At 59.9% G+C, this 13110-nt stretch overlaps 1 protein-coding gene across 1 annotated transcript; it reads right to left on the bottom strand.

Annotated features, from left to right (window-relative positions):
• Window positions 1–219: 219 nt before the first annotated feature.
• Window positions 220–11814, bottom strand: LOC123323782 (rho guanine nucleotide exchange factor 10-like protein; the record flags this gene model as incomplete). Its single annotated transcript, XM_044912266.1, has 8 exons — window positions 220–505; window positions 751–765; window positions 2615–2760; window positions 6854–7027; window positions 7818–7910; window positions 9306–9422; window positions 10477–10656; window positions 11587–11814. Coding segments are annotated over 8 exons (1239 nt in total), but the record flags the coding sequence as incomplete, so codon positions are not given.
• Window positions 11815–13110: the final 1296 nt, after the last annotated feature.

The raw sequence follows: 13110 nt of genomic DNA, 5'->3' as shown, positions 1-13110 counted from the left end.
CGTAGGAGGCAGGCGATGGTCAAGCAGGGACTGAAGTCCCGCTTTGGAACTCAAAGGCATTGTGCATGCACGCTCGTGTAGGCACACAGGTGCACAAGGGTGTAGGGGTGGGAGGGGCAGGGACAGTGTCCCGCGCAAGAGATGGAGGTGTGACTCTGGAATGTGCACGAGCAGCTGGGGGTCTGGGTGTGCGTCTGTGTGTAGTGTGGGGCTGCAAACCAGCCAGAGCCTCTTGGCCAGGTGGCCCATCGGTCTGGGGTTCCCAGACAAGGACCACAGGCCTGGGCAGGTGCCCCTCCGGCAGCAGCGGGGCGGGTACTCACTCTGGGCCTGGCCCACGGCGGAAGCCTTCTTGGCGCCAGCATGCTGGATGAGCACGTTGTCCTTGTCGTAGGAGCCGCTCTCCTGGCCCACCTCCACCACCTGCACCTGGGGCAGCGCCGTGTTCCACTTCACCACGTACTTGGGCCCGAGGGGCACCAGGCTGCTGATCTCCAGCTGGCCCCTGCCAGGACAGATAGGAGGAAGCCCTGGAGAGCCCGCAGCAGCCCAGGCACAGGGCCAGCCCAGAGCACACTCCTCAGCACACCAGCTCAGCCAGGCCCTTTGCAACACAAGCACCAGACCTCGGGCCAAAACCAAGCTAGGCAGAGCAGAGAGCCATCAATGAGGCAGAAGCCCTGGGGTGCCCAGGCCCCAGCCCAGATCCAGAATCACATGCCCCGAGGCCCCGAGCCCCCAAACCCCTACCTGTGGTTGGCAGTCCTGAGGAAAAAGACAAAAGGGAAAGGAAGGTCATTCCTGTTATTGAGTGATTTCTAGGGGGCTGAGACCAATGGGGGCCAGCCACGGGGCTGGGCCAGGTGTAGGCACCAGGGACCATAGGAGGGCCTTCTCCCCGAGCAGGCCGCTGGCCTCCAATCACCTGCGATTCCCACAGCGGCCCTGCTAGGAAGCTTGTATTACTCCAGACAAGGACACCAACAATCAGACAGGTCACATGACTTGCGCCGAATCACCTAAGCTGATCCCCCAACCCCCTCCCCCCAAAGTGGGCCACTGGCATCCCCATCACAGCTCACACCAGGCTAGGCCCTGAGCAGCAGGGGGGCAGAGCAGGTGTTCATCAGACATGGTGCCTTAAAAATCACAGGAATCAGGGAGGCAGGGAGGGAACGAGATAGCCTTAAGCACCACCACACTGATCTGGGACACAAGCTTCCTTGTCCGAGTCCCCTATCAGTGGCGGGTCTCCTCCAGACCTGTGAACTAACATAAAGTAAGGGCCCAATAAGTCTTTGATGGGTGGGTGGATGGATAGATGGATGGATGGATGGATGGGTGGGTGGATGGGTGGATGGCCCTGCATGCTCCTGTTCCAGGGTGCATGAGCCACAGCGATGGAGACTATGCCCAAATCCACTCCATGGCCGTGCCTGCACCAGCCGACTCTGGGTGCGGAGCCTACATCAGGCCCCACAGGCGTCCCCCACTGTACAGGTGCTCCAGGTGAGGGGTACAGGTGATGTCCCTTTGGATCTCAGTTATCGTCACCATATTGGTGCTTCCGCGATGATTTTTAAAGTGCTGTCAAATATTGAGAGCAGAGTCTGCTCCACTTGAGTGGCTAAGAGTCCCAGCTGGACAGGTCACAGCTGGAGTTCATCTGGGCACCATCCCTCGGCCACAGGGCCCAGCAGGGGATGCAAGTGAGCAAACGGGGCCAGGTGGGGACCATGAAGCCCAGCAGAGCACGAGCCCTAGTAAGGAGGCCATGTGACCCAGCTCCAGGCCCATATGGCCCTGGGCAATGTGGGCCCAGAATGTTGGCCCTTCAGATTTTCAAGAGAAGTCAAAAATGTCTCAATCTTGGGCGTCTTGGTGGCTCAGTTGGTTAAGCGACTGCCTTCAGCTCAGGTCATGATCCCAGGGTCCTGGGATCGAGTCCCGCATCGGGCTCCCTGCTCTGCAGGGAGCCTGCTTCTCCCTCTCCCACTCCCCCTGCTTGTGTTCCCTCTCTCGCTGTGTCTCTGTCAAATAAATAAATAAAATCTTTAAAAAAAAAAAAAAAGCTCAATCTTTGCACGAACTCCCTGTGTGAGGCAAATAAAAGATTTCTGGAGGCCTGATACAACCCATGGGGCACAATCGCCCTCACCCCATCCAAGCTCCGATTCTTTCCGGTACAACCTAGAAGCCCAGCTCCAGGCATTTCTACCACCTCAGTCTCAGAACCAGGAGACCAGGCTCTGTGGGGGAGACGGTGCTCGGGGCCAAATCTCTGGAATCTCAGAGTGGTTGAAACCCAGGAAGCTGTTCAGTTACCAACAGCAGAGTTCTAGAACAGACCACTCTGCAGGAAGGACAGCTGCTGGCCCAAAGGCCAGGGGTGGGCCTGGATGATCCTTCCAGATGCTCCCCATCTGGGGACTAGGGTACTAGGGAGAGAGCAGGCCAAGAGGGATGGGAGAGGAAGCCGGAATGTCTGAAACCCAAGCCGAGGCCACACTAGACCTCATCACGGAGAGGCCAGTCTAGAAACCTAGGCACAACAGGACGTCCTCCCCCTAGGAGGGGGCGTCCCTACAGCGGGCTACGACCCAGGCCCACTTACTTGAAATTGATGTTGGCGCAGACCAGCATGTCATTGAGCAGGAAGACCCTGCGCTCCTTGGACTTGATCAGCTGCCCGCGGTCACCGTACACGGTCTCTGTCAGTGTCTCACACAGGAGCAGCTGCCGCTGACCCGAGGTCAAGAGCTGCGAGAAGGAGACAGAGCAGAGTCCACACCAGCACACAGGCTGCCACGCGACCATCACTGCGCCCAGGAGCCAGAACCCCTCTCTGTGCGCAGCAGGGACCGGGGCTGGGAGAGGCGGAGGAGGAGGTGGGGCCAGGCCCTCCATCCCTGGCGTGGCGAGAGGCACTGGGGAGGAGGCCACAGGACGGCACACTGGGTTCTCTGCTGCCCCCCTTGTCCCGCAGCCCGCACCCCTTCTCAGGTGCGCCAGCCCCCGCGGCAGTCGCCGCCAGCGACGCAAGCTAGAGTCGTAGACGCGTGCTCCCACCCTGGCTGCCTGCTCACCAGCTAGAGAACCCTCCGGCAGGTCACTTCACCTGCCCACACCCCAACTATCAAGGGGGGCGAGGATCCACCGCTCAGATCACCATGGTAACGCGTGACCGGGTCTAGTGACATCATTTTCAGAGCCCGGTGCAAAATGAACATGCGGCCCTCGTTCAAATGGTATTAAGGATTTCAGGACAGTAACAGCAGAACAGGAACCCAAGTGCGGGGCCCTCCTGAGCACCGGCCCCGTGCGACGGCTCTGGTCACACGCCCAAGAAGCTGGCCCTGCACATGGGTACTCCCATCGACTGGGGACGCTGCTGTCCCCACGGGCCGTGCTGTCTGTGATGGTCTTCGCCATGAAGAGGTGTGGCCTCACTTGGGGAGACCTCGGGCCTCGAAGAGGCCCCAGCCCTGCACCCCGAACTGAACAGCCCCAGCCAGCCTGCCTCACGAGGGGGTTGCACGGATCTGCTGGTCAATGATGTTCAGGCCTCAGGCATCCAAGCAGGCGTTTGCCAATCTCAGGCTGGACCCTGAGAAGCCCCTGCCAGCACCAGGACCACCATCCTACTCAGGGACCTACCAGGAAAACAGCTTTTTACTGAGAGGGACTTTTTTTTTTTTTTTTTTGCAGAGGGGAGGATAATGTTCAGCAAAATTCATTCCCAAAACCCATGACTCCGATGACAAGAGTCATCCTCCCCTCCCTCCTCACCCCTGCTGGGAAAGGGCAGATCACCCCAAGCCTCCCCCCAGAGAGACGGCCCTGTCACTCTCCCTAGAACCATGTGTCCCGGATTGCCCAAAAGCCTGAAATGGTACCAATGCCCACTGCCTGCCGGGCACTGCCCTTGGCACTAAGTATCCTACTTCCCATTTAACCAGCTCTGCAGCCCGCAGCCACCCCCATTCCCAGAGGAGGAAGCCAAGATGCCAGAGGTAAAGCGGCTTGCCAAGCGGCGGCGGCGCAGGACGCGGCCAGGCGCACATGCTGTCCCCAGCACCGGGCGGCCAGCTGCGTGTGACAGGGGTCACAGAGGCCCCACTGCTCCTGACACAAAAATGACTCAGGGTCCCTGAGGGGGCCTCTCGTCACTGCTAAGGCCAGGCTCCCCTACGCCACCAGCTCCATCAACAAGCTGACGCCAGCTCATGGAAACAAGACTGGAGCCCTGAAGACAGCGGGCCCCACTAAAGACCGCCCAAGTGTGCCATGACCTAAAACTTGGAAGTCCCCTGGGCCGCTGTCAATCATGCCCCTGCCCCGTAGGCAGATAAAAGGGGAAAAAAACGGATATTGCACAAACACTCCCCTGGAGGGTCCTGAGCAGGCACATTTTGAAATAGCCGGCAGGGTTCTGTTGGCGGCACACCCAGTTTCAATTCTGCTTTTCCCTGGGTGACAGACGGCAAGAGGAAAATCACCGGACTAGTCTCAGAACTGGCCGAGATTGCCCAAGGGGGGCCCTGGCCAGCGGTAGGCACAGTGTGTGGCCATGTCGCTGCCACAACCACGTCCCACACGTCTCACAAACGCCCCCCACCTGACAGGGGGAGAAACTGAGGCTCGGAGCTTTCGGTTCCTTGCCCAACACCAAACAGGTCTTCCTGGCCTCCAGCCAGTGACCACGGCTCCTTACTGCCCGGGTCCCTGTGGGGGACGGCGCAGAAGAGAACAGTGGGTCTGCCCAGAGCAGGTGCTACGGAGGACTCCCTCCTGCCCAGCCAGCTCTTCCACCGGCACTGGCTGCGACACAGGTGTGCAGGCTGAAGCCAGAGAGACCCTGCTGGTTACAGAGAAGGGGCCAAGGGAGGGGACCGAAGAAGACACCTCCCAAGTGCACAGACCATCAGACACCAGCGCAGGTGCCAGGCTGGCCTGAAGTCTGTCTTTCTAGAGACACTCCGAAATAGAGGGCCGGCCTGGGGCTGGTTAGGGAGTCCTGCCTGGAGGCAGGGAGGGACCGGGGACTGAGGGGGCGTGGGCAGCTACTCCTCAGGTGGCCGGTGGCCTGCAGGGAGGCAGGCCAGCGTGCCAGTTCTTCCAGCCCTTCGAGAAGACCTACCAGTCTGGACTCTATGGGCAGCTTTCCATTTTTAACTGATGGCAACTGATTCCATCTTCTTAAAAATACCGTGTGGGGGGCACCCGGGTGGCTCAGTTGGTTGGGCGGCTGCTTTCAGTTCAGGTCATGATCCTGGAGTCCCGGGATCGAGCCCCGCGTCGGGCTCCCTGCTCGGCGGGGAGTCTGCTTCTCCCTCTGACCCTCCTCCCTCTCATGCTCTCTGTCTCTCATTCTCTCTCTCTCAAATAAATAAAAATCTTTAAAAAAAATAAAAATAAAAATTCTGTGTGGGCCTAAAAGCACGTGTACAGCCTGAATTTGACCTGAGGAGCGAGAGTCTTAAGATGTGGGACTCCTGGGGGCGCCTGGGTGGCTCAGTCGGTTGAGCGTCTGCCTTCGGCTCAGGTCATGACCCCGGGGGCCTGGGATCGAGTCCTGCATCTGGCTCCCTGCTCAGTGGGGAGCCTGCTTCTCCCTCTCCCTCTGCTGCTCCCCCTGCTTGTGCTCTCTCTTTCTCTCTGACAAATAAATAAATAAAATCTTAAAAAAAAAAAAAAAAAGGTGTAGGACCCCTGAAGCTTAGAACTGCACAGAACCCTGCAGGCCATCCTGTCCAGGCTTCGCAGGCCTGTGGCAAAGATCAAAGATGGTAGCGTAGATTAGTATTATATACTGTAAAGTGCAGGCCACCTGGAAAGGGCTGTTATCCTCTGGGCAAAGCTTCCTGTACTATTAGAAAGTTCTACCCCATGTGGCTAAAATCTCACTGGCCTTACTTCTGCTTTTGAAACCCACAGAGCCAGGAGGCTCCCAGTTTTTCCCTGAAAGATTTGAACACCTCCCTGTGATGACCCTACACAATGTCTCTGCCCCAAAGAACAGCTAGTGTCCCTGCCTCTGTGCCCTAAGACACGGTTGCCTCACCTGAGCCATCCCCACCACCCTCCACCCTCCTGCGGGTGAAAGCAGGGGGCGCCCAGGGTGCAGGGCGCCCAGGGTGCAGGGCCCCCCCGGGTCTGGGAGCGGCTTCCAGCACCTCATGTCATGTGCACCAACAGGTGACTCGAGGTGATGACGCTTTTGGGTACCAGCTTTGTATTTTGAAAACAAGGTTCTCTACGGACTCGTTTGAAAGTTTTCCAAGATTTTTTTTTTTACTAGAATGTTCCTGAGTTGCAACCCCAAAACATGGCATGAATTTTCTCTCTTTCTCCTTTACAAATAACACTAGTAATGATGACAACCACCTTATATTAAGGACTCCTCTGTTTGCCTAGCAGCAGCCTTGGGCTCAGGCACCGCTGAGTTCTCCGCATTTCACAGGGAGCGAGTGAGGTTTAGAGAGGATGGGTGATTCCGCTGAGGCCACACAGTGAGCACCATTGGCAAAATCTGGATTCAAACTCAGATTCTGACCCCAGAGCTTCCTTGTATAAGCATGATGCTAGACTGTCATTTCTGGTGTCTTTCCTGGCAATGACACTGATGGACAAAATCAGCTTTTATCCTAAAATAACATGGATAGTAATGAATGCGGGGGTGCAGTGTAGACTCTAATCCTCAAGGTAAGGTCTGTGTGCTCAGAATCAAGGATTCCCCTCCCTCAGAGAACACTGCCACCTAGTGGGCGGCCGAGGGGAGGCGGCAAGGCGACAGGTGTTAAAGGCCGCAGGGCAGGTAAAGGCTCGCAGGTGGGGGGTACCTGGCACTCACCTTGTTGAGGCTGCTACGGTCGCTGACGCTCTTGGTCAGCTGCTGGATCTCGGCCACCTGGTCGGCCAGCCGCTTCTGCTCATTGAGCTTCTCGGCCAGTGTCTCGAGCTCCGTGAGGGCGAGCTGCAGGGACAGCCTGTCCGGGTGGCCCCTGGGGGTGTTCTTCAGCATATCCTGCCAGGACCCCGAGAGAGCCAGGGCTGAGAACCCCACCCCAGCAGACCCTCCCTCCCCTGGCCTGGGATCAAAGCCTCACCCTCCCACCTCCTGCAGAGACAGGGGCTGAAGGTACCCCACTTTTGGCCAAGACAGATGGTACCTGACATACAACAAAGCCTCAAGAAATAGCTAATGAATGAAAATATAAAATAAATATGTGGATCAATCGCTAATTCACTGATCAGCAGTTTGCTGAGATGAAAGCCCCCTCCTGCAGCCGGCAGCTCTGAGGACAGAGAGGAAAGCGCCGTAGGGGTCCCTGGCCTGGCAGCCGCCCTCCCAAGCTCAGCGGTGGGGGGGAGCCGCGGGGCAGGGGCTTACCCTAAGGGCCCTCGGCAATCAGGGGAGGTGTCCCAAGCTCTTGGGGGGAGCCCTGTGAGGGGACGAACACTCCCTCTAGAAGCCCGAAGTGGCCAAAGTCAGCTCATTTCCTGAGCGTTGCCCCGCTGCCAGGACCCCCGAGGGCCTGGGAGTCCACACGCCCTCGTTCCCTTCCTGCAACCTGGGCTCCTGCCACCACCAGTCACCCAGCCCTCCACGCCAGGGAGGTGCACAAGAAGCTGTCCGACACGATCAGGTCCACTCCAGGAGTAGAGAAAGAGGGCACTACGGGGTCAAGGTCCTGCTCATCGTCCAAAGCAGACGGATGGGTTGTGGATGACGGACAAGAAGCCCCCACCCCAGGGGGCTCGCCAGCCCAGGCCACACCCTGCAGGTCCGCAGCCGTCAGCACCCCACATGGTACCTGAAGCAGGAGGATGAACTGTGGGAACCTCTGGATGGGCTTCACCATCAGCCCGTAGAGCGTGACGCGGTCCGGGCTGCACACCTGCCGCCGCTGTTGGAGAGCAGGTGGAATCATTCACCAAGCCCCCACCCCTCCACCCCTGTCTGCAGGGGTGCCGAGTGCCCCAGAGGGCAGACGCCACCAGTCCTGGGCTCTCCTCCCCCCACCCCCCGGCTGGGTCCCAGTACCCTGCTCAGCCTCAGGCCTGAGAGGAGAGCCCCGGATGTCTCTGGTTCCGCAGCCAGGACTCTGCTGCCACAGGGTCCCCCGCACAGCCCCCCAGCCTGGGCAGACTAGAGCAGTCGGGCTAAGGCCTCCAGACTAACAGCATAACTGGGGGACTGAGCAGTTTCCTCAGGAGACCAGAGGAGAAGCCTTGGCAACCACGCCCTCCACGTGAACTAAGGCAGCCAGGCCCGAGCCAGGCTGAGGGGCAGGCACGGAGGTCCTGCTGTCCTCTTTCATCCGTCTCCAGCGCTCCATCCACACGCCTGTCACCTTGATTCCGGCCCTCACACCCTGCCCCCCAGCCTGCTGCCTCAGCTTCCTCCCTGGCCTCCACTTCCATCTGCCCAGGCCCAAAACTCCTCAGTGGCTCCCACTGCCTGAAATATGAGGGCCCAGCCACCTGGGCCTTGAGATCCAGGACCATCCAAACTGAACTTAGCCGCCTCTGGGCCTTGTCCCCTAGAACTCCCAGATAGGCCCCCAGTGCTCCCAGGATCCAAGCAGACTTGCCCATCCCCACCCTCCTGCCTCTAACCTTTGCCCCACCACCCCTGTATCTGAACACCCTGTCCTCTGTCTCCACCTGTTACAACAGATGACACTCCACTGACAAAGCCCCCTGACCTTCTTGGAGTGGGGCAGGGGCTTCCTTGGCTGGGGCTCCGGCTCCTCCCCCACCTAGCCCACCCACACCCTCCGCTAGGCAGCACATTTCCTGAGGGCAAGGTCTGTGTCTGACTCACCTGACTGCACAGCCCAGGAACTCAGGGGAAGCTGCCCATGGCTACCTGATACCTTGGTCCTTTTACCTCTATTCTCCCACGTGGTCCCCAAGATAGCCCTCTGAGGAACTTTCCTCACCCTTTCCCAAATGAGGAAAAGGGATCAGCCCGGTGACAACCTGAGCCATACCTGAAGACCCACCCAAGCCCAGCCCGACAGAGGGACACAGTCACCCACCACAGACCCACCCATTGTCACCCCACCCGTCCAAGAGAGGTCGCCGGCCTCCCCTTCCACCTGGCCGAGCTCCAGCTTACAGACCCTCTAACTCATTATCACCCTCCTCCTGGGGGGCAAGAGGGGCCGATTTTCTTCCCATGGCACTGGCGATGTCCCAAAGGAAAGAGGGGAGGTACCCAGGCCACCCAGGTACCCCAGTGCCCTCTTCCTCCTGAGAAACCCACTGAGAGGGGCCCTGGACTCCTGCTGGCCCACCTTGAGGAACTCGAGGAAGGCGGGCTTGGTGAGACAGGCCTTCTTGATGATGGACATGGCATTGGTGAAGTTGTTCACATAGTCGCTGTACACGTCTAGCACCATGGACTTGGAGAACTGGAACGGACATGGGGGCAGGGAGGGAGGGTCACTGTGACATGGGGCGGGAGGGTGGCTAGCACCCCCACCCTCGGTACTGGCTACCCGGATGGACGGTCACAACCAGCCTTGAGGTCAGGAAACCTGTCACCCCACTGAGGGGAGGAAACCAGGCTCCGAGAGCTGGAGAGATGCCCGCGGTCCCAGGGAGGAAGAGCTGGTGCCAAGAGACCAGGGACCCTCCCGCCACCCCCAAGCTGAGCAGCCCTGGAAGGTGAAGGGAGGAGAAGGGGTGGGGGTGGGGGCAGGCCTGATGCCCCCCTCTCCGTGCCCTTCCTCACCACCCCCAGGAAATAGAATGCCCTGGCCCTCCAGCCACGAGGATGGCACTCCTCCCCCCAGGCCGTGTCCACATGGCCCAGGGCATCACATCTGTTGAGTGCTGGGATTTTCAAAACGATGTATTTTTTTTCTTTTAGGAGAACCCAATTACCTACAACAGATCAAAGTGGAGTTCCACCGACTTGACCCCCCACCCCCCCATGAATTGCTCTGGGGCTCACAGACTTCAGTTTGAAAAACCAAGAGCCCCCCTCAACTGGGGACTCGAGCCCAGAGAGAGCCCTGGAGCTGCCCGAGGTGACAAAACTGAGCTGGGACTGGCCAGGCCGCCTGGAGTGCGATCCAGTGCGCCCGCCCGATGCCCCGCGGCGTCCTCTGGGGGCCAAAGCCACAGTCTGTGCAAGCAGCGCGGACGGTGGGCACCCCAGGAGCACTCAGCAGGAAGCCACAGACCAGCCGGTGACCGCCCACGGTGTCTGGCCTCCTGAAGGTGCTGCCACCAGGTAAGGCCAAGACAGCGTGAGGGCTTCACCAGCACCACAGCCACGGACACCTCCAAGGACCTACTAGAAGGTGTCGCGCCCACCCCAGCTGGGGCCAGGCAGACCCAGGCCCTGCGCCCCCCAGACCCTGCCGGCTTGGACAGGTGACCAGGGGACGGCAGGATGCCGGCCAGGACGGCATCCAGGTGAGCGCTGCAGTTTGTACCTGAGAGTCTGGGGATACGTACCGAAGCCACGAAGAGGTCCCCGATCTTCTCGGTCGCATCCCACTCAGCCACGCGGGAGGACAGGGCTATCTGGAACATGGAGTGGCAGTGCAGGATCTCCTTCACACGGAAGAACACCGCCTGGCACTTGCGGGCGCTCAGCACCTTGGGCTCCATCTCCATCAGGGGGTTGCGGTAATCCTGCAGGGCCGGGGCGGTAAGCACCCCAAAGCCAGGCCACAGCCCCTTCCCCCACCTGCCCTTCGGGCAACATGGACAAGGCCCAGAAGAACTCAGCAGACCATGGGAAGACCTTCCCTCACTCCTCCTCCTTCTGGAAGGATCTCCATGAATGTAACACACCTGGCCCCTCTTTGCCTACCCACAACCCACCCCCTTGACTTGGGTGTGAAGCGGGGTTGGGAGGAAGACGCTCTCAAGGAGCCCGATGGAGGCAAGGCCCCGAGGCCCCGGCTGGCCCCGTCCAGCTCTGCCAATGACTGAGCCAGTCCCCTGACTGGAGAAGTGGCCTAGCTCCCTTGGCCAACCAGAACCAGAGCCACACTCCAACCCACTGATCAGGAACACAGTGATATTTCCATCTCTCCCTGCCTGACGCCTGGGCTCCCCTTCTGCGGATCCGAACTCAGGAGGGGAGGAGAAGGGTGTCACGAACACCCCACGACCCCAACAACTGCCTTCCCTGGTGGCCTCTCTCGAAGCCACAGCATCCCAGGGCATTCAGCACATCAGGAGTGCCGACTACTGACCAGGTTGACATGTTAGTTGACATGGCAACGCCTGGGCATCCTGACGGCCAGAGAGAGGGTGCATCCACTCCAGCCTCCAGGGGGCCCCAGGAGGATGGGGGACACGACCCTGCCCCAAGGCTCCCGGAGAGACGAGGAAGGCACGGTGTACGGGGTACACCTCACTTCACAAACCCTCAACTTTGCTTCCAAAATGCAGTCCCCCTGTGAACATCAAGGCGTCAGGAATTCCTGCTGCCCCCATAAAAGTGCTGGCCTGTGGCCCTTCCCCTTAAAACTGTCCCCAGCCCCCCAACACTCCTCATAAAGTGTCCCTCTGGGGTCCTCCCTGCTGTCTCCCCAGAGGCCCCTGGAGTCGCACCTGGAGTACCCGCTTCAAAGACTCCACGTAGCTGCCTTCGCTCTGCACGATGGAGCCCAGGATGTGCCTCCGGAGCACCTGCTCGGGCCAGAAAGCGCAGTCAGTGCCTGCACCTGCCGCCGCACAGGCTGAGCCCTGGGCGTGTGCAGAGTCCGGCGTGGCGGGAAGAGGAGTCTCAGCATCAGAGCCCGCCCCGGGGAGCACTGGGGTCTGCAGGCGCACACTTCCCTGCAGAGCCCAGACTGCAGATGGGGGTGTGGGTGCTGGGGCTCGAGCACCCCGCCACGCCTCTGCTCACATACATCCAGGCAAAGGGAATCACCACCTCTCCTTCACAGGGGTCAGGCAGCCCCCAATCCCTGGACAACTCAAGTAGAAAACTCTTAGATGAAACAGAGATCTCCACTCCCGCTCCTTGTAGATCCCACCCCCGGCCAATCCCTCTCCCACAGGCAGGCTGCAGGGTGCCCTCCCACCCCCCGAGGGGGCTCCACTGCAGGCCAAACATCCCGTCCCTCCCTGCCCCGTCCCACTGGCCCCTTCTCTCCTCAGCCCAAGTCCACACACCCTCAGGTGCAGCCTGACCAGCTCCAGTCCAGCAGCCCTCGCCTGGTGGGCAGCACAGAGGGGGCAGGGGCAACTCTGCTGCTCAGTGGGATCGCGTGGCATCTTTAAAACTACTGTCACCCAGCCACCACCCCACACATTCTGAGAGAGTCGGTATGGGGCACTACCTGGGTACCGGGGTTTTTAGAGCATCCCAGGTGATTCCACTGTGCCCCAAAGCCCGGAGAGAGCTCATGAAAGGTGTCATGGGAGAGGTGTCTGAGGCTGGAGCCTGTCCACCTTGGGCCGTGGCCAGGAGGGTGACCAACCCTGGCGGTGCCCGACAGTCGTCCTGAGCAGCGATCCAGGTCCCCACTGCCACCATCTGCCCTGCTTCTCCAGGACACCTCTGTCCTGCCTCTGGCACACCCTTCTCAGCAATTCCCACTGTGCCCCAGGCCCAACCATGGCCCACACAGCCCCATGGCTGTGGGATGGGCCAGGCCACTGTCCTTCCGGCTGTTCCACAGGTGGAGGCATGGTCAACGATCCCCAGGTACCCAAGCTATTCCCAGAGCAGAGTTCCCGACCTCAGCACCCTGACACATGGGGCCAGGTGATTCTCAGTTGTGGGGCCTGTCCTGTGCACTGTAAGACATTTAGCCACATCCCTGGCCCCTACCCACTAGGTTCCAGTACCACCTCCAGTAGTGACAGCCATAAACATCACCAGACAGGGCCAAATGCGCCGGGGGTAAAATCGCCTCGGTTGAGAGCCACTGGTCAGGACTAACTAAGGTTGCCTGACCAGGAAACCAAGAGATTCCTGAGGACAGAGGCCCGGCCAACGCCAGGAAGACGAGCCCTGGATTGTGAGCCCGAAGTCTGGGCTCGCGCCCGGCTCCAACCAGGGTCACCATCTCAGTGCCCAGGGACGAGGGTCAGACTCTCAGTGCCCGGGGGCCAGGGTCACCATCT

The sequence above is a fragment of the Neomonachus schauinslandi genome, unplaced genomic scaffold, assembly GCF_002201575.2.
Source record: "Neomonachus schauinslandi unplaced genomic scaffold, ASM220157v2 HiC_scaffold_836, whole genome shotgun sequence".
Lineage (NCBI taxonomy): Eukaryota > Metazoa > Chordata > Mammalia > Carnivora > Phocidae > Neomonachus > Neomonachus schauinslandi.
The sequence above is the reverse complement of the archived record's forward strand: the minus strand, read 5'-3'. Positions and strand labels throughout refer to the sequence as shown.